The sequence below is a fragment of the Dipodomys merriami genome, unplaced genomic scaffold, assembly GCF_024711535.1.
Source record: "Dipodomys merriami isolate MVZ:Mamm:240054 unplaced genomic scaffold, mDipMer1.0.p SCAF_36, whole genome shotgun sequence".
Lineage (NCBI taxonomy): Eukaryota > Metazoa > Chordata > Mammalia > Rodentia > Heteromyidae > Dipodomys > Dipodomys merriami.
The window spans coordinates 83,927-105,129 of record NW_027205159.1 but is presented as its reverse complement, the minus strand read 5'-3'; the positions used below and the strand labels follow the sequence as shown (position 1 = coordinate 105,129).

The window sequence follows — 21,203 nt, the reverse complement described above, 5'->3', positions numbered from 1 at the left end:
CTACAAGTAGCAAATTTCCAATGAAGAATGCTTTATCATCTGATATAACAAGAAGCCCCAGAGGTAGGTGGTACCATGGAGTGTATAACAAATCTGCAGTGACAGGGCTCTGGCTTCTGTGACTGCTCTTTTCATTATTTCCCCCAGCCATGTAGAATGGCTGCCAGAGCTCCAAGCATTACTATTGTTTTCCTGAGGCAACACAGTTCAAGACAGCAAGGAAAAAATGAGGCATAAGAGTCATTGCTTTTCATACTTTTCTTTATTATTGCTATCAGGATACTCTTTCACTGGATATTTGCCATATTTTCTTCCTTCCTCTCTTTCTTCCTCTCTTTCTTAATTTCCTTTTCTTTTTTGTCAGTCGTGGGGCCTGGACTCAGGGCCTGAGCGCTGTCCCTCAGCTCTTCAGCTCAAAGCTAGAGCTCTACCACTTGAGCCACAGTACCACTTGCAGTTTTTTTCTGTGGTGCTGAGGAATTGAACCCAGGGCCTCATGCATGCAAGGCAAGCGCTCTACCACTGAGCCACCTTCACAGCCCTTCCATGTTTTCTGATGTTGGTGTCCTCTAAACACCCTCGCTACCTCTGAAGGATTTCCAATCTCTTGAATTCTTCCTCCTCCAGATCAGAAGCAATGAAACTCAGTTTCCCAGCCTACTTTCAGATATTTCAAGTTTTCGTTTTTGACTGATTTTGTAAACAATACAGTATAACAACTATTTATATAACCTTGGCATTGTATTAGGTATCAGAAGTAATATAGAGATGACTTAAAGAACATGAGAAGGTTGCACAGATGATATACAAATACCACGAGGACTTGTGTGTCCTCAGATCTTGCTCCTTTACAGAGGATCCTGGAACCAACCACCCTTTTCCATACTAAGGGACAGCTCCATTTTTTTCTTTATCACTATGAGCATAGCTGCCATAACAGCTGCTTTTCATCCTTGTCTGTAATTCAAACATCTGGGTTATTTAATTCATTACATGAGGGACTCAGAACAATAGTGTTCATTTATTGGGAGTGAATAAAGAAATAATAAATTCTGGACCTTGGAGGGTTTTCTTTTCCAGCACAAAAGGAAACACTTGGTGATGACAATCCTGGCCTTCCTTCCTCGCAGAGGACTGGAAAAGTGAGGTGCCCGGGAGCCCTGGCTTATTATTATTAGCCTTCTGGTAAGGTGGCCTCCAGCAGTACTAAACCGACTTCCTGATGACATAGCACTGTTTCTGTTGCCGGAGGCTCAAAGCTCTGACTAGACCAGTCTCTGCAAAGGCAGGGGGAGTATAGTGATTCTTCTCCTGAAGGAGGGAGGAGGTAAAGAAGCGGGGACTTGTCTCCCTGTTCAGATACCAACACAAAACCAGGGTTCCCTTCCCAGAAAAGGGCGCATGGTTGTCCCAGAGGCAGCCAGCAGAATCTGCCACAGCCAAATAAGGATGTTTATGTGAAATCTGCACTTGGAACTAATTGAGTTAAAACAACAATAACAAAGGCAAGAAGAAGGGAGAACAGAGCTTCCCTAAAAGGTCTGTGGGCCTGGCACTGCTTGCTACAACACTTGCCAGTTTTCAATCCCTAGTTTCCACACCCTGAAAAGAAAAAAATAATAAAAGGGGGTATAGACTAGGTTGAGGGGGGAGCAGCTTAGTGCTAATCCATGTTCAGCACTCACACAGCCCTGGATTCAACTCCCAGAACTGAAAAAGTAAACAAAAAATGGGGTGTGGTAATATATGCCTATGGTCCCAGCTACTCAGTAGGTAGAGGTAGAAGGATCACTGTCCTAGGCCAAGCTGAGCAAAGAGGTAGTATGAATCTCCCTTTGAGGAACAAACTAAGAAACAAAGGGATTGGGGGCTGGGACTCAAGTGATAGAGCTAGGAGGCTCTGAGTTCAATCCCCAGCGTTGCAAACAAACAAAGATTGAGTAGGAAATAAGACTGAAAGTTGTGTCAGATCTCAGGGAATAGTAGGGGTCTGGCCTGGTAAGGTGAAGCTCTATTAATGTTTGGTGAGACTAGGATGTAATTGTTGTTTTGTTTGTTTTCCTTTAAGATACAATTTATCTGTGTACTTGTGACTCATGCCTCTAATCTTTGCTACTCAGGAGCTGAGATCTGAGATTCAAGATTCAAAGCTAGTTTACACAAATCCAAGAAACTCTTACCTTTAAATAACCAGCAAAGAGTCAGCAGTGGAGTTGTGGCTCAAGTGATAGAACACCAATCTTTTTTTTTTTTTTTTTGGGGGGGGGTCCGGTCATGAGGCCTGAACTCTGGGCCTGGGCGCTGTCCCTCAGCTCTTCAGCTCAAGGCTAGCACTCTACCACTTGAGCCACAGCGCCACTTCTGGCTTTTTTCTGTTTGCTTATGTGGTGCTGAGGAATCGAACCCAGGGCCTCAGGCATGCAAGGCAAGGGCTCTACCACTGAGCCACCTTCCCAGCCCTAGAACACCAATCTTGAGCAAAATAAAGCTAAGCAAGTACAAGAAACTCTGAGTTCAGTACCAAAAAAAAAAAAAAAAAAAAAAAGTTTTAGCCTAGCCCAGCACTGGTGGCTCATACTTATTATAATCCTAGCTAATCTGGAGGCTGAGGTCTAAGGATCACATTTCCATGCCGGCTGGGCAAAAAAGTAGTTGAGACTCTCATCTCCATTTAAGCATCAGAAAAGCTATAAGTGGGGCCCTGGTTCTAGTGGTAGGGTGCCAGCATTGAGCAAAGAAAGCGCCAACAGCAACACGCATACTCTGAGTTCAAGCTCTAGCTATTTCAGCAGGCTGAGATTTGAGGGTCGCAGTTGAAGCACGAAAATTCATGAGATTCTTACATCCATATAGCCAGCAAAAAGCCACAAGTAGATCTGTGGCTCAAGTGGTAGAGAGCTAACCTTGAGTGAAAAAAAGCTAAGAGACAGGGCATAGAACTTGTGTTCAAGCCCCAGGACTGGCACACACACACACACACACACACACACACACACACACACACACACACACACACACACACACACATACACACACACACACACACACACACACAATTCTTTTTATTAAAAACATTTAATTTGCTGTGTGCCAGTGGCTCACACCTGTAATCCTAGCTACTCAAGAGGCTGAGATTTGAGGATGGTTCAAAGCCAGCCTGGGCGGAATGTCCATGAGACTCTTATCTCCAATTAGCCATCAGAAAACTGGAAGTGGCACTGTGATTCAAGTGATAAGAGCACTTGCCTTGAGCTGAAGAGCTCAGAGACAATGCCCAAGCCCAGAGTTCAAGCCCCAAGACCAACAAAAAAAAGGGGGGGAGGCTGGATTCATTCCTTATCCAGAGCCTACTTTTGGAATAACTCATTCTCATAGGAGCAAAGCTGTCCATCATGTGAGCTTTGCCCTCGTGACTTAATCAGTCCCCTGTCTACATGGTGGCACTAGGGACTATTAAGTTTCCATTATGGACCCAGGGAGACATGTGCTAGGTACAAACCACAGTGCCATCTTAATAATAAGTCTTGTAGTCCATGAACATGGGATAAATCTCCATATATTTGGATCTCTTCTTTCAACAGAGGTTTGCCATTTTCATTATATATGTTAATACTTTCTTTGTGTGTAACAGTATTGGGGCTTGAACTCAAGGCTTTGTGCTTTTACTTGGCCTTTATAAGCTCAAGGCACTCTACCATGCTATTTCTGGCATTTTTGCTGGTTAATTGGAGATAAGAATCTTATGGACTTCTTTGTCCAAGTTGGCTCTGAGCCTTAGTCCTCAGATCTCAGTCTCCTGAGTAGCTGAGATTATAAGCATGAGCCACCAGCACCTGGTTATTAATATTTCTTTTATTAAACTTATTCCTAAATGTTTAATTCTTTTTGGTGCTATAATAATATTATTTAACACAAATTATCACTAATGGGCTGGGAAGGTGGCTCAGTGGTAGAGTGCTTGCCTTACATGAGGCCCTGGGTTCGATTCCTCAGCAACATAAGCAGAAAAAGCCTGAAGTGGCGCAGTGGCTCAAGTAGTACAATGCTAGCCTTGAGCTGAAGAGCTGAGGGTCAGTGCCCAGGCCCAGAGTTCAGGCCCCACAACCGACAAAAAAACGTTATCAATGAATGTCCCAGGCTGGCCTCAGACTCAATCTTCTTGCTTCAAGCCTTCCAAGTGCTGGGATTGCAGGTATATGTTATATGTCTGGCTTTTGGTACTCCTATAAATGGAATTATTTTCTTAAATTCTTTTTCAAATTGTTCATCGTTAGTGTGTAGAAACACAAAAGACTCTGTGTGTGTGTGTGTGTGTGTGTGTGTGTGTGTGTGTGTGTGTGTGTGTGGCCTTGCTGAACTAATTTATTAGCTCTAATAGTTGTTTTTGTATGTACGTAGTAAAAATTGGTTTTGAAAGCAAACATATTCTTGGGCAATTAACTTCTTAAAAGAAATTACCTCATGTTTCTTTAACAAACATGTTTTGGCTGTACTAGTCAGTGTAGTACTGGCCATTAACCCAGTGCCAATCAGCTAGATTAAGATCAAAACACTTTAGAGAAGGGACAAGCTGTGTAAAGTTCTTTGTCATTTGCTTCTGAGAAAAATGTTCATTTTTACCTACTCATTGTATTCTCCACCAGCCTGTATAGTACTGGTGTAGGAGTAAGGGGTATAATAAAATAGAGTGACCCTGGCCAGTACATTCTTTGGATATTTTGAAAGTGGGCGAGAAGAATGCATTTTCCTGAGCATGGTCTTTGGACACTTTGTTCTTCCCTGGTCCCCACTTCTCCCTTCATTCCTGTGGGAGTTACTGGGGCTTTGGGGCTTCCTTGCACAACCTTTTATCTTAACAAGACATTTTCTTTTCTGCTTCTTCCCTCCTCTCTCCTCCTCCCCTCTCCTTCTCTCCTCTCTCCCTCTCCCCCCCTCCCCTTTCCTCCCAGATACTATTCATAGTTGCCTCTTACAAAATAAAATAAAAATTAGATAGTTAATTCTCTTATTACCCAGGTAGGTCTTGTTGTTGCATTTTAAAGTATTCCATATACCCACTTGAGCAAATTCAAGTAGTAAGGTGCAAAATAGCAGGAAAGCTGCAAACTGTGAAAACCTGCCTCCAGACCCCCACCTCCTACCCTTCATTTCCCCACCACCACCCTACACCACGCCCCCAGCCACTTCTACCTACCAAGGATTCATTAGTAGCTTCTTTTGATTGTTTCCAGGAACAAAATTGTTGCACAATCCCATTTTATACATGCCTTTACGTTTATCTGTTTCTTGAGTCACATTGATGTCTAATTGAAATTACCACCAGTGAGGAGTTTCTCTGCTAGGAGTTGTAAATTTTCTTCCCTCAACATTTGGAAGGCTACAGTATGTACAAAGCGGGTCAAGTAGAGCTTTCTAAACCAGGGCTTCAAAGTGGGAGATGCTAGAAGTGAGATGAATCATTGGAGAACAAAAAGAAAATGCTTATGTTTACATTTTAGCTATCTTTCTTTTAAAAATGTTTTAGCTGGGTGTAATAGTACTCCTGTGATCCTAGCTACTCAGGGATCACTTGACCCCAGATACTGGAAAGTAGACTGGAATATACAGCAAGATTCAACCTCAAAAACAAATGAATAAACAATGTGATGATGTACCATATAATTCTAGTACTTGGGAAGCTGATACATGGTGAGACCCCAGCTAGAATAAAAAGTTGGGTTCCAGTGGTTCATGCCTGTTATGCTAGCTACTCAAGAGACTGAGACCTAGAGGATCAAGATTTGAAGCCAGTTCAGGCAAAAAAAGTCTGCAAGACTCCATCTCCAAAATAGCCATCAAAAAAGCCAGAGACATGACTTAAGTGGTAGAGTACCAGTTGAGCAAGTCCTGAGGCCCTGAATTCAAACCTTTAAGTTAAAAATTTTAAATAATTATTCTATTAAAAAAATCAAAGTTAGTACATATTTACATTTTAGCTCATTTTAAAAAAACCCTTAAGCCGGGCGCTGGTGGCTCACGCCTGTAATCCTAGCCACTCAGGAGGCTGAGATCTGAGGATCGCGGTTCAAAGCCAGCCCGGGCAGGAAAGACCGTGAGACTCCTATCTCCAATAAACCACCAGAAAACCGGAAGTGGCGCTGTAGCTCAAGTGGTAGAGCGCTCGCCTTGAGCTGAAGAGCTGAGGGACAGCGCCCAGGCCCAGAGTTCAAGCCCCACGACCGACAAAAAAAAAAAACCTTTATTGAGGTGTAATTGACACATTAACCTGTACACAGGTTATACATTTTTTTTGAGGTGGGGGTTACTGGAGATTGAAATTAGGACCTTGTAAATACTAAGTAATTATCCTACCTCTACAGCCATGCCCTCAACACTTACCTTTTGCTTTTATATTTTTGTTGTTATTGTTCTTGAGATAGGGTCCTGTTAACTTTGCCTATGCTGGCCTGGAACTTGAGATCCTCTATCTCCAACTTCTGGAATTATAGGCATGTGCCACCAGACCTGGCTCCCACAGTGCAGAAACACTTGACATACATATATGCCATACTCATAAAATATCACCATAATCAGCTTAAGCTAATGAATTTATCCATCCCACTCCAAAGTCTCTTGGTGCCTCTTCCTAACTGATCTCTCCCTTTGTCTATAAGAAATCACTGTCCAGGGCTGGGAAGGTGGCTCAGTGGTAGAGTACATGCATGAGGCCCTGGGTTTGATTCCTTAGTACCACATACACAGAAAAAGCCGGAAGTGGGCGCTGTAGCTCAAGTGGTAGAGCGCTAGCCTTGAGCTGAAGAGCTGAGGGACAGCACCCAGGCCCAGAGTTCAAGCACCACAACCAACCAAAAAGAAAAAAGAAAGAAATCACTGTCCAATACCTGATAACTGCACATGAGAGAGAGAGAGAGAGAGAGAAAGGGCTTAATTTGTACAAGGCTCCCAGCCCACAATTTTGCCTGTCTCATTTAGTTGCCACAGCTACCAGTAAGTGGATACTATTATGTTACTATTTTACAGATAACTGGGGACTGATGCTTATCTGAGTGTCATGGTATGGTTGACAAGCCCCTGTCCAGCTCATTTGATCTCATTCTCTCCACTTCAACCTCACTGCCTTTCTTTCCTTGGGGGAGGGCAGTACTAGAACTTGAACTCATGGTCTCATGAATTTGGCTTTCTTGCTCACGGCTATCATTTGAGCTATACCTCCAGTCCAACATTTTGCTGGTTAATTGGAGATGAAGTTTCACAGACTTTTCTGCCCAGGCTAGCTTTGAACCTCAATCCTACTTAGCCTGCTGAATAGCCAAAATTATAGATGTGAGCCACTCACCCCTGGCCATTTTTTTTTTGTATTGCCAAATAATTTCCATTATATAAGTATACCACAATTGATCTGTTTACCTATTGAAGGATGGCTTGGTTGCTTCCAATTTTTTACAAGCCTGAAGAGGCTACTAAAAACATTCCTGTATTTATAGTATGCACTTTATCTGGGAGCACAAACTCCAGTTCACTTTGCTAACTACCAAGCACAATTGCTAGGTCATAGTAAGAGCTTTGTAAGAAACTGCCAGACTGTCTTCCAAAGTGGCTTCATTCATTTCACAATGAATGAAAGTTCCCATTGCTCCATACCCTTACCAGCATTTTGTGTCTTCTGTTTGGTTTTATTCCAGAGATCAGGCATCATCCAAAATGCTCAGGCTCAGAAATGTGAAGCAAGAGAGAATCTAGTACAGACTCCCACATTCAGAAACACTACCGGGAAGCTCTTTGGCTGAATCTAAATTGGTTTCAAATTCTGGATTTTCAGATGTAGAAGAGTGGTTTGTCCTTACCTCCTGGGTCACACTAAGGGGACTCTCTATCCTTACAAGCTATCCCAGTAGTGCATACTTGCATGGCCTGGAGTTGAGATATAATAGCTGGACTCTAGCACCCACTCTGGACCCTGAAATGAGAGGCATGTTCAGAGAATGGCACAACCAAAAGATAGATACCCAAGATCTTGCAGATGCAGCCTGGTCTCTGCATGGGTTATAATCTATCCCACTCCAGACTTCTTTTTCATCAGAAACGTAAGTTTTGAGCTTCTTTAAGCCTAGGTCGGTTTTCATTTCTTTTTTTTTTTTGGCATTTTGTTATTTGCACCTGAACTTCACTCTAGCAGGAATGAGTTCTCTGGCTGGCACAATGCAAGTCTGTCCTGTTCACTGGGGGCCTTGAATACTTGTCAGAGTTACATGACACCAGGCAGTGGTATGAGTTACAAAAGGCAGGAGAGAGGAGAGGTGGCCTGGGGACGGCAGCGTCTCCACACTCCCAAGAATAAACAGGCAGAGGCCTGTGGAGCAGGGGTAAGGGTGTGCAGGAGGAGACACCAAAGGGAGTGTTTCAAACCCCGAGTGAGTGGAGATAAAAGGGAAAACAAAAGCACTTTTGGAGTTGTTTAAGGACAGAGATGAAAGAAAAAAAAAATGTTCCAAAAGGCTCATGCCTGTAATCCTAACTACTCAGGAGGCTGAGATCTGCAGATCACAGTTTGAAGGCAGTGCGGTCAGGAAGTCCCTGTGAGACTCTTATCTCCAATTAGAAAATCCGGAAGTGGTGCTGCGACTCAAAATGGTAGAGCTCTAGCCTTGAGCCAAAAAAAATACTCAGGGACAGCACCCAGGCCTGGAGTTCAAGCCCCATGACTGGCGCAGGGGGTGAGGGGGAGCGGGGGGGGGGGGGGGGGGAGGGAGGGAGAAAAGAAAGTAGGAACAGGCCTGAAATGAAGAGAGTGATTGGCAAGATGGGCCAGCAGATGGGCCTCCTCAATCTCCTGGGGGAGCACAGCAAGCTGCTCTGTGCACTCACTGTGGTTGGGGACTCATGGGCTCCAAGTACTCCGGGGTGAAACATGTGCTTAGCACGTGTACGGCTCTTGGTTCCCTCCTACCACAGGGGAAACAGAAAAAGAAGCTAAAACACTGACTTGACTCAGGAATTGGCTTTTCCATTGAATGCCTAGATTCCACCATCTCCTCCCAAGACCAAATACTGCCCTTTGCCCTTCATCCTGCCCTGCTTCTCACCCTCCATCTATACATACACACACACACACATATACACACATGCACATGCATGCACACACAGGTGCACACATGCACACATAATATGAGTGGACAAGTGGGCCTCTGCACCAGGCACCCAGTCCAACACCCTGGACCCCTGACACCCACCTCAGTCTCTAGACCCATGTAGTCTTCTGCCGCCCATTTCCCTGGGTCTCGGCTCCAGCTTCACCTGACCATCCTTCCTCCATGGCATGTGAGCATTTGTTAGGTTCATTTTTCATATGCGTGTTGTTTGCCCTCTCCCCTCCCCAACCAAACCAATCAGTTCCCAGGCACAAGGTTCTTATCCCTTTTGTTTAGTGGTGGGTCCCGAGCATATTCAGAACAGCTCCTGCCTGGCGTTCAATTAACATTTGCTGAATGAACAAACATTTTAAACAACTGAAGCTGAAGCTAATTGACTAAAGCAGGGTATTGAAACAAGTTTAAATTTAAGTACAAAAGTGCCAATGGAAGTTAAGTAATTAGAATTGGGTTAGCAAATGAGATGATGTTAGGCCTCCTGTGAATGTCCTGAGCCCCACATTCCTGTGAAGACGGGGGGCTATCTGGTGTGCAGCATGCCTTCCTAGAGAACCCACCTCCCCTTCATTAAGAGGATGGGGAGCTCCCCTCCACCAAGGCACTTAGGGGCCCTTGAGACAGTGCCAGAGAATGAAGACTCAGACAGACAGCACTGCCTAGCCCTCCTGGTGCAGCCCTCTAAGTGCTCATCAGCTGTTGGGCCTCGAGATGGGCAAGGGGACAAGAACACGGCTGTACCCTGTAGACTGGTGTCCTGCGGGCCTATCCTGTTGCCCTCACACCTGCAAGACAAGGAACTTAGTAGGAGAGGAGGCCCCAAGGGAGAGTATTGGAGCACAGAAATGTGTGTGGTTTTCCCATCTCATGTCACCCCAGCTGGGGCCACAGTGGTGAAGTAATAGCTTCTTCCACAACACAGATGGAAGAGGCATGTTTATTTTAAGCTGGATGCTCCCTCCCACTACCACCAACCATCGGTTCCATCCAAAGAGAGCCACCAAAGGGCTCCCAGCCCTAGCTTCTAGACAGAGCCCAGCTGCTCCATACTGCTGGCACTGATGCTAGAGTCACCTAAAACTAAAGCAATAGTGTTGGTGTGTGGAGAAACTGAGTTAGGGCGATGAAGCCCTGCAGTTTCCCATCTGGGTTTCCTCTGTGTCAGCTCTCCAGAAATTCCTCATTTGGGACAAATAGTGCTGAGGAAAAGCTGAGCACATGGCCTACTTATAGACAGCAGCCTTAATTATGGGCTCTGGGGTGGTATTTTCCTGTCATCATGTAACCAACTTCTAGGATTGTTGATGGGGACTGATCTATCCAGAGGCACCCTGGGTCCCCTCCTCAGAAACCACTCCTGACACCTCAGCCTGGTTTAGCGGTGGTGTGGAATTGTTACTGGGTAGGAGAAAAAGCCTGCTTAGGCTGGCAGGGCTGGTACTGCTGCCCATTGAGGGGGTTTTACATCAGACCTGCACCTGTGTGGGCTGGGGTGAGGCTGTACACCATCCTCTTTGGAGTCTGAAAGCTGGCTACACGTTCCAGCTGGGCGGGGCCACCCCTGGCCTGGCCTTGCCCTGCCCTGGGCCTATTCTCTTCCCTCCCTGGAAAGTTCATCGCTGCCCACGCGGGCCAGCACGTATGCAGCCTGTAAACAGCCCTCTTGTGCCAATGGAGGCGCATTGTTATGTAGACTTCTTTCTGCCCATCTCATTTGTGCAGGGGGCAAGGCTATCATTACCGCTCTCTTACTTGTTAAGTTGCTGGAGAGGAAAAAACAACAAATGAAAGTTTTTCCTCCTCCAAGAGTCTAATTACTTGTTTGGTGAGTCCTGACCCATATACATTTCCAAAGTGCAAGACACTCGATGCTTGAGGAAGAAATGTCCTTGGACAGCTTTCAGAGACCCTCTGCCCACTGACCTGCTGGCTGCTGGCACCACAGCTGGTGAGGCTTGCAGAAATGCTCCGTGAACTTAGGAAACTAACTCAGCAGTGGCCCCTCACCCCACACTCTCTCCTCTGGCTGGGTGCCCTGTTCTTGCCTCCTTGCTCTGGTCCAGCCATGTTCTTTGATATCCTCCCCTGCCTTTGTACAGTCTGCCTCTCTGTCCTGTGGACATCCAGAGCTACTTGTGACAGGTGCCTTAGCTTTCCCTCTCTAATTACACTCAGTTCCTCCTCCTCTGAGCAGGCTCTGTACCTTTTGCCTGCTTGGATTTTTGTAGGAACATGCTCACAGACTGTAATTCTCTACCTGACTCCTCTCCTCCTGAGCTGTGAGCTCCTTGAGAGCAAGGTTTACATTAGGCCCCTTTTAACCTTTCACCCTGCCTAACTCCTGCGCAAGCCACTGTGGCTTGACTGAAATGAGCTCTTAGGGTAGAACACTCACCCTCTAGAATAGCAAAGGATCAAGTGAGCACTGCTCTCAGTTCTCAGCCTGGAGCTCCTCCTCTCCAGCCCAGCCTCCAAGTCCTGGCTCCTGCCTTGCCTTGTTGAAATTTGACAGCATCTACAGTAACACTGCCAGCTCATCTTGGGATCGTTCAGTTGTGAACTACTTGGTCAGGCTTTGGGATTCCTCCTGCTCGTTCATTCCGTCCCTCAATCCTTCAGTTTCCTCTGTACCTTTCACCTGCAGATATGGCCTCAGCCTCTGCAGATTTTGTTTCCTAATGAGGAAAGACAGGCAAGAAGCAAGCAAATTGACAAATAAGATAATGTGGGGATATAATAACAAGGTGGAAACATAGACTGTCTCCCAGTGAGGGCATGGAGAACCACAGCGCCAGAAGAGCATGTGGGACAGGGGAGTGTGACGCAGTCTGATGTGAAAAATGGTCTGACAGAAGCAAAGCCCTGACTATATAGGTTTTCTTGTGGACAGGTTGTCATTCACATTCTGTTAGCATATTCAAGAGACTTGCCCACAGTTCATACCTACTGAATGAGATAGGTCTCAAGCTGCAGGAGGAGGCGTGCTCTTAGCCAGGCTTGTGGCCTTAGGGAGCACATAGAGGTCACATCAAGGATGATGAGACAGCCGTGCAGGTGGCACTGGCCTCAGCTCTCTTGAAACACAGAGCCTCAGGGTGCTGAGGCTGGATGTCTTCTGGGTCTTACGGCCTTTGGCTTAAGACTTCATCCTGATTAGTTTCGGGAAGCTGAGAACCCAGTTGCCACTCGATCCGCACACTCAGGGCATGGCATCCTCAGACCCTTACACTTTAGCACACCCATTCTTTGAGAACCAAAGAAGAGAATAACCCTAGTTCCCAAAGTTCCAACGCACCTAAAAAAAAAAAAACACTGGTTGCTTTGTTTTTTTATAGATAATACCCAGGCTGCTAGAGAATTCAGAAAGCCATGCCTCAGATTGTCACACCAGCCTCTCCAGTAGGTTCTGAGTCCCCTCATCCTTTCCCTAGTCTAATTCTGCCCTTCTTTGACTTGACAGATGAAGACATGCACCTGTGGTGTCCCTCACTAGAGGAGGTCACAAAGGCATTCCACAGTTTAGGAGCCCCCAACTCTGACCTCTGCTCACTGGAGCCCTTACAGCTCAGTGGCAGGTGAGTACTTCCCCTTCCGCTCTGTATCTCTCTCTCAGTTCCTGTCTGCCTCCCCTCGGGACCCCCACCCCCCACCCCTCACCCCAGCCCCCAACTCTGGGCTGTGTGCTCTAGTCCTCTTTTTTTTGCTCTTGGCTAACACTCTTATCACTTAAGCCACACCCTTCATTTCCTGATTCCTGATTTTTGGGGGTTTTGGGGGGAAGTTTATTTTTGCTAGTTAATTGCAGATAAGAATCTTTCGGGCCAGGAGCTGGTGGCTCACACCTGTAATCCTAGTTATTCAAGAGGCTGAGATCTAAGAATTATGGTTCAAAGCTAGCCAGGGCAGAAAAGTCCATGAAACTCTCCAATGAACTACTCAGAAAAAGCTGGAAACGGTGCTGTGATTCAAGTGGTAGAGCACTAGCCTTGAACAAAAGATGCTTAGTGACAGCACGTGGGCCATGAGTTCAAGTCCAAGGAACAAGAAAAAAAAAGTCTTTTGAATTTATCTGTCCCAGCCAACTTCAAACTTTGATCCTCAGATTTCAACCTCCTGAGTAGCTAGGATTAGATGCATGAGTCACTGGTACCCAGCATGCTTTCCCTCTTTTGTTTAGCTGTTAATGGACTCTGGCTTTAGCCCACAAGTGGGAAGCCCCTTGCGGCGATGTCCACATGTCTGCCTTTGAGTACAAGTACCATTCCATGAGTGGTAAATGTCAGGGACATGGAGAGAGCAGGGTGGTTGAACTCTTCTGCTTCATCTAATGCCTATCTGCTTACTGAGTAAGCCTTTGCTGCCCCCTCCTTCCTGGTGGAATCTAGATTTTTCACCAAGTTAATACCTCCCAGCACATGTTCCAATCTCTTTGTCTGTTGTTTGGCCAGTTACCTAATAGCAACTCCTGGACACAAGGCACAATTTTATGCATAAAAAATTTTATAATGCTTAATGTTGTTTCCAAAGTGTCTTCTTTGTGACTGAGCTTGGTATGGTGGTGTTAACTTACATGTGCATGGTCCCTGGCCTCTAGAGACATAGTCATACAATACATAAATAACTGGTCACTTGATCTAGGTTTGAAAGGTGTCATATGTTCTTATTCTTCAGAGAATAACACATCTCAGGTTTTCTGAGACTTCTTTGAAAAGGCTCTCTTCCACCCCCATGCATCTAGCTGACATCCCTTCACCCAAGGAGGTATTAGGACCCTTTTCCCTTGGTAGCTGGCTGCTGGATGTTCCTCTACAGGGAAAACTGGAGCTTTCTTAAGAACCTGTTCCACGACTACATTTAGTAATTGTCTGCCAAGCCAAACCACACTCAGCTATGCTATAAATACCCCCATGCATGCGCCAGCCTGCCACACTTCTACCCCTTTTCCTGCTGGAGCTCAGCATTCCACTTCTAGTTCACCAAGCCACTTGCTGCTTCCTATACCTCAACCTCGGATGAGAGGAAGAAATGTGAATCACATTTAGAATACCAAGGGGAATGGCCTGCTGGAAGGGATCAGAAGAGCCATGGTGACTGATAAGCATATTAGCACACCTGGAAAGTAGGAGATAGTCGTGGGGACTTTTTCCCACCCAGTGATAGCCCCTCCTTGAAGAGCTACTTTCCTATCTCACCTTTCCTGGTATTTCCAAGAATTGCTCCTTCCTGCCCTTCCTCTATGCTTCAGAACAAACCTTTAGTCTCCAGAGTAGGAGAGGCATTAACATTGTGGCCCTTTAAATGTGTCACTCAACCTGCGCTCAGACTTCAGTTTTCACCAGGTGTCTTGAAGCCCTCACTGAGAGGGCAGAACCATGCTGTCCTTAGGACAGGGCCAAGGGAGCTGCCAGTGCTACATGGTCTCATTCCTAATAATGCACTTTTGACCTCCTAACTCTCGTACTTGAGCTCCAGGACTTTGCCTGGCTGTTGCCAGTGTTCCTGCTGCTCCTAAGGCAGGAAATGAAGGGCTGAGACGTCTCTGCACATAACCCCAGGATCTGTCTCTAGTTGTTGTGAGAAATATAGTCTTTTCCCATTTTATTCCTCATGCCAGATTTCTATCCCCATCTCATCTGAAACACGTTGGAACAAGAACAGAAAATAGGAGCCAGAATGTTAGCATTCTCAAAGGGACTTCCTCAGGTGCCCTGGTCTTTCCTAGGAATTCAGAAAACATCCTTAAGGTAGGGCTGGGACTACCCCTTCAAAGCTACTTCCTGATTACAAAGCTGTTCGTTTTTCTTCACTGTGAAAAATACCTAAAAAAGCAACTTACAGGTAGAAGAATTTATTTTGGCTCACAATCTAGTCCACCCTTATTTGGCTCCATTATCTTCAGACTTGAGCAAGGCAGAAACATTATGGAGGAAACATCATGGAGGCATGGTAGAGGAAAGTCATTTACCTTGTGGTAACCAGGAACCAGTCAGACAAAGATCAGAAGAGGTCACAGCCATGGTATGCCCTTCAAAGATACCCCAATGAGTTCCTTCCTCCGATCAAGCACCACCTCCTAGAAACCCAGTCAACTATGAATGTAATGGATTAACCTATTGATGAAATTAATGCCCTCATGATCCAATCACCATTGATATCATATGACCAACCATGAGAGCATTTTGTGGGGATACTTTGTATCTAAACTCCTCATCTGAGGAGCCTGCCCTGACATTCAGCCTGGCTCTTCAAGACCAGCAGCACAATGCCGTTGCCTGGTGCTTGTAGTTTACTTAGTTCTCAGAAAGGGCAACCCTGGGCAGAGTCAAAACAGAAATAAATGACAGCATATTGAAAGGACATCCTGTCCAGTATGGAGATAGTTGGAAACTACCTTTCTACAACAGTGTGGCTTAGTTCCCTCCAGATAAAATTCATTCTTGCCCCCTTCTGTTGGCTCAGCATCAAATACTCTTCATTGAAGGATAGCGCAGCTTTAGTTTGGTGTTGGAGTAGAGACTCGGAGGGCCCCCTGCTTATTAACAGATGTCTGGCAATTACAGCGGCAGCAGTGCTCATACACTTACAATCTTCCCTCTGAGAATGTAGCAGCACTGTGCAGATAGTGATTTATTATGGTCTCTCACCCTCAGAACAAATACAGAACCCTAGGTAGAGGTTAGTGATATTTATCTTATACTTTATTATTGTAGTCCATGTGACACACAAACTCTAGGTCCTAGATGCTGGCCGCAGAATGAGGACTCTAAGCCACAGTTCAGGCAGGGGACTGAGGAAGCAAATGAGGCTGCTTTGACCATGGGACCATCCGCTCACTCAACCTTCGTGTCAAGCAGGGCAGTGGGGATTGATAGACCCCAAATCTTCAGTTCTGTGTTGTTTGTGGAAGCAGAGGTACAGTCCTGGGGCCAACTGATACTATAACTAGAGTAGCAGCTAAAGGACCGTGCTTAATGATAGAGAGCTTGCTTAGCATGCATGAGGCTCTGTATTCCATCCTTAGTACTGTCAAATAACAATAGTAATAATAATAATTACACTTAGGATATCAGTCATGCTAGGAGCTAATGGTTCATATCTATAATCCAAGCTACTCAAGAGGTTGAGATTTGAGGCTCATTGTTCAAAACTAGCCTGGGTAGGAAAGTCCATGAGACTCTATCTCCAATTAATCACTAAAAGCCAGAAGTGGAGCTGTGGATCAAGTGGAAGCGCCCTAGTCTTAGCTCCCCAGGCCTGAGTTCAAGCCCAAGGATCAGCACACACACACAAATGTCAGTCACAGATGCCAAGAATTTGTCTGGCCAACAGCTCTGAAAGGCAAAGAACAGAAGAAGACCCCCATCACATTGCTGTCCCCTAGGAGAAGGTCTGGGAAGGGTTCGTTGCTCCACTGTGAGCCACTCTACTTGGGAAGGCTGGCTGTGTTGTCGTCACATTTCCCTTCCTCAACTCCAAGAAGATGTGTTACCAGCTCACACTTTCTATGCTCCTCCTCTAAGCTTTGGCAGAAGCAAATTGTCTGAAAGCCTGTTTCTCTAAAGCCGCCAGAATCTGCCCCACCCTTTGAGAAATTTTGAAAACATGCCCACCCATGCTTGTGTTCCCAGTGCCTGCTCACAGGCTGGTACAGCCAGAACAACTCCTCACACATACCGGGGCAGGTCCAGTATGCACCCAAATGTGCAAGTACCAGCCTCTGGCCCTAATAAATGCTAAAATTGAGAAGAAAGGCTGAATCTAGCCTCATCTACCCTACCTCTAGCTTTGGTTTGTTAGCACCAACTTCCCAGGCATCCAGGACACAGCTCTCCTTCCCCTCTGAGAAACAACAGGGACAAGAAGTGAGGAAGGATGAAGGTGGCGGCACTCTGTGTGTCCGGGGCGTTGCTGCAAGTGGCTTGACACGGGCCTGCTTGGGGGCAACACGCAGAGAACTTTGGTCTCTCACCAGAAAAAAAAAAAAGAACCGGTGGTGGCTGCACCAGTAGAAGAGATGAGGAAAGAACCTGTTCTGGTGTGTCCACCTTTACGAAGCCGAGCATACACACCACCCGAAGATCTCCAAAGTCGTCTAGAATCACGTCTTAAAGAAGTTTTGGGTTCATCTCTTCCTAGTGATTGGCAAGACATCTCCGTGGAAGATGGACATATGAAGTTCAGTCTCTTGGCACACTTGGCCCATGACTTGGGCCATGCAGTACCCAACTCCAAGCTTCACCAAATGTGAAGAGTCAGAGATATTCTTGATTTCTATAAGGTCCCTGTTAAAGATATCTCTAAGTTTGATGAACTTACTGTCAGTAATTTGCCTCCTCATTTGAAAATCACCTGGGGTTATTGAGCAATTCAGAAAACAGACACACTGAATATAATTTTGTTCTGAGCAAGTGGATTGCTTATTGGACCTTTTGATTCTTTGTGTTTTATAAAACAACTTTCTGTAGAAGATTAATAGCTCTGTCTTGTTCTCTCTTCTCATCATGAATCAACAAATAGGCTTTTTTCCTGTTTTTCTCATTTGCTGAAGCTGTTTTTTAAATACAGTTTAGTCATTAATAATTTATGGAAATTTTTCTTCAGAGGACATTGTAACTTGGGTTTAGGATAGTAGGCTATTACAAATTCAGATGTTGTCTTTACCCTTTCTAGGTATAAACTAATAGTTCATGAAAATGCCCTCATTAGGGCTCTAAGATCTAAGATGAAAATAGTATACATTACAATACATATACAAATGAGGGCATTTGTATTAGATTAAATAATTAAAATAAACATAAAGGTGTGCTGTATATTTTAGAAGGTTGTTTTGTCACTGTGGACTGTTTGAATAGACTAAAAAATGCTGGACATTCATGATTAATTGCTTAGAATTAAAGTAAATTTCTTAAAAAAAAAAAAAAAAAAAAAAAAAAAGAAGTGAAGAAGTACAGAGACTTCTCCCCGAGCTTCAGGACCAATACTCTGCTCTGTTCTGCTCATGGCCAGGTGACTACACCAGGCTTCTTTCTTCTTAACATTGTCTTCCTTGGCATTCCCAGGTACCAAGAAGTCAATGAGACAGACAGACAGCAAAAGGGCTTTGTCAGAAACTCACTTAACTGACTTGAAGTCAGCAATGCACATTTGGCCAGAAAGAATCATTTCGGGGGGGTGGGGGTGGGGGGGGGTGACCTGGCTAGCCTGTGGGAAGGGTGGTGTGACTGCTGCCTACTGCTGACCTTACTATAACCGTCTCAGCACCCTGTGTATAGCTCTGATCTTTCCAAGAGGGATTACTTCACTCCCTCAGCTAGATCTGTCCCTTCCTTGGGGCAAACAAGCAAGACAGGCCTATCCATAGACAACTTGTTATATACAATGCATCACCTTTGGAAAGGGGTTTCAACATAGTTTTTATTCTGATGTTTTCGCCTTCCTTGAAACTTTAGAAACTAGGCCCATGTAAGTCCCTCATAATGCTTTTTTTTTTTTTTTTTCTTTTCTGTCAGTCATGGGGCCTGAACTCTGGGCCTGGGCTCTGCCCCTCAGCTCTTCAGCTTAAGGGTAGCTCTCTACCACTTGAGCCATGGTGCCACTTCTGTCTTTTTTTGCTTATGTGGTGCAGAGGAATCGAACCCAGGGCCTTGTGAATGCAAGGCAAGCACTCTACCACTAAGCCACCTTCCCAGTCCCCCTCATAATGCTTTGGGGTAATTGAAGGGATGCTTTTTCTGGTTTCTGTGTCTCAGAAAACTAAAGCTGGAGATCTCGCCTGAGTGGCAGGCCCTGGGAGCCAGCTTCCCAGTGGTCTTCTATTCACTAGCATTTATGTTCTTGTGTAGTCTCCTCCCTGCCAAGTCAGGCTAGCTTGTGTGACCCATGAATCATCACGGGTGATGGTATATCACCTGAGGTCAGATTAGGAAAGACAATGTTCTGTCTTTGGCCCTCCACTTGTTTTACTCCTGTTCCCTCTTGTCTTCCCCAATCCTGTCCTGTTCTCTCTTCTCCTTGGCTAGCTTTGGGGAACCCAGCTGCCACACTGAGGAGCCTGTGGAGGGTCCCATGTGACAATTCACTGGGGCCGGCCATTCCATGGCCACATGAGCAAGTTTAGAGCTTGGTTCCCCAGCTGGATCAAGGTTAAGATAGTTGCAGCTCCACCCAAAGTTCTGAGGAATGACCCTGAGCCACAACCATTCAGCTGAGCTTCCCTTGGATTCTTGGTTCTCGGAAACGGTGTGAGATAATAAGTGTGTTCTTAATAAGTCTGTGAGGTTGGGGGGGGGGGGTGTGATTGGTTATGGCCCAGTAGATGACCAGCACCCATGGCAATGGTGACCTTGGAGAAGTGAGTCCTCTGGCATCATCTGCTCCTGAGCACACGTGGGCCACTGGCTGTGCCTTGCTGTCTCCTTGTGCTCAGTTCTGTGCATTCCCTTATCATCTGTGCTGTGGGTGTTTTTGTCTTACCTCAGAATGCTTGAAAACAAAATCAGCCTGAGTTGTCAGGAGCAGGAGGACTCCCCACAAGAGGTGGTCTTGGACATCAGCCTGAGCTACATCTACAAGGTGAGTCAAGCCTTACCTGCCTCACCCCAAAGCACTCAGGTACAATCCAGACATAGTCAGCAGTGTGACTCCCCTGTCACACACAGCCAGCGAGCTCAGCACCATTGCAGACACCATACAGGCTGCTAGTACAATGTACTAGCTGCACAATGTACAGGCTGCACAATGTATTCACCCCACGGGGGTTTCAAGTCCAGCCATGCTGGGTTTGCTCTGTGCCTACCCAGCACAGCCTAAGGGGCTCACAGGACAAGCCCTTTCCTGTCTGTCATCTTCCAGGGAACCAGTTCCACAGTCCCCTCTCCCCCACCACATGCCTCACACCCCTAGTTCTCTTTCCTTCCAGTTCCTGACGCTGTGTGTCCTAATGCGGCCAGGCAGCTATACCGACCAGAGCCTCCTGCAGCTGATAGAGCTGCTGTGCCGTGCAGGCCTGGATGTGGAGCTGCGACTGCTGCCCAAGACGGACCTCCAGCAGCTCCTGCTCCTACTTCTGGAAAGCATCTGTGAATGGCCAGGGAAGGTACCATGGCCCAAGCCAACCCTCAGCTACTGGAAACCACAGCACCCCCTAGAGCACCCTGAGTGAGGCCAGCACTGCTTGCAGGCCATCAGGATGTCCTTGATCTCTGGGATTCTCCTCCCCCCACCCTTCTTTATGTGGGCTGAGTCACAGCAGGTCCTGTGGCTTCTTCCTGTAGCCCACCAGTGTCCCCTGTCCCCACAGCTCCAGCCACTGTGCAATGCCCTCAGCTGGGTGTCCAACCATCACCATAACCTGCTGGCCCTTGTGCAGTTCTTCCCGAATGTGACCTCTCGAGGCAGGTGGGTGCTTCCTCCTTCCTGCCTTCTGCCCTAGCAGGCATTCCTAAGGAGTCCTGCAGGAATCATTTTCTTCCCAACAAACCTCAGAGGAAGAACTAAAAATACAGTTCCCTAATGAATTCTTTACAAATGAAAAAGCCTAATTTTCTTAACATGGTCTTATTAGCAAAACACTGCCTTGTGCAATTATCTTCTGCCTGCGGAGCCCCGCCTGCCTTTCTTTGGGCTTCCTCCCCAACCTTTGGCAGGCTTCTTCTTTGTCATTCAGACTGCAGCTGATCACTCCCTCGCTCCTCCCTTAGCCCTCTCCAACTCTCAATTCACTGGTCTGTTTATTTTCTGCACATTTATCTCTGCCAGAAGTTATCTTAAGGTTTGTTTTCCTGTTTCTAGTTGCCTCTGGAGTCACTGCTTCACCAAGGCTGGTGCCTGGTCCAGGTTCTTCTGCAGGCTGTTGGTGCTTTGTAAATTCTTTGGAATGATGAAGGAGGTGAACAAAATCAACTCAGTTCAGAAGCTAAGACCTATTTGCTGGACTTGACTTTTCCTTCTGTCTTGCCCCTGCCCTGAGCAGATCCCTGCCCTTTCTCACCTCTGCCTCTCCATACTGTCCATCCCTATGCTTAGACAGAAGACTCTACACTTGGCATTCCTGCCCTC

General features: G+C 46.1%; 1 protein-coding gene across 6 annotated transcripts in view; it reads left to right on the top strand.

Moving 5' to 3' along the window:
- Fam178b (family with sequence similarity 178 member B) overlaps nt 1-21,203 on the top strand; it is a 112,579-nt gene that overhangs the window by 46,031 nt on the left and 45,345 nt on the right. For all 6 annotated transcript variants that reach the window (XM_069988461.1, XM_069988462.1, XM_069988463.1 and 3 more), the window contains 4 exons: nt 12,607-12,721; nt 19,625-19,718; nt 20,065-20,241; nt 20,446-20,543. In XM_069988461.1, coding sequence (XP_069844562.1) covers nt 12,607-12,721; nt 19,625-19,718; nt 20,065-20,241; nt 20,446-20,543 — 484 coding nt within the window. The remainder of the gene's footprint in view (nt 1-12,606; nt 12,722-19,624; nt 19,719-20,064; nt 20,242-20,445; nt 20,544-21,203) is intronic.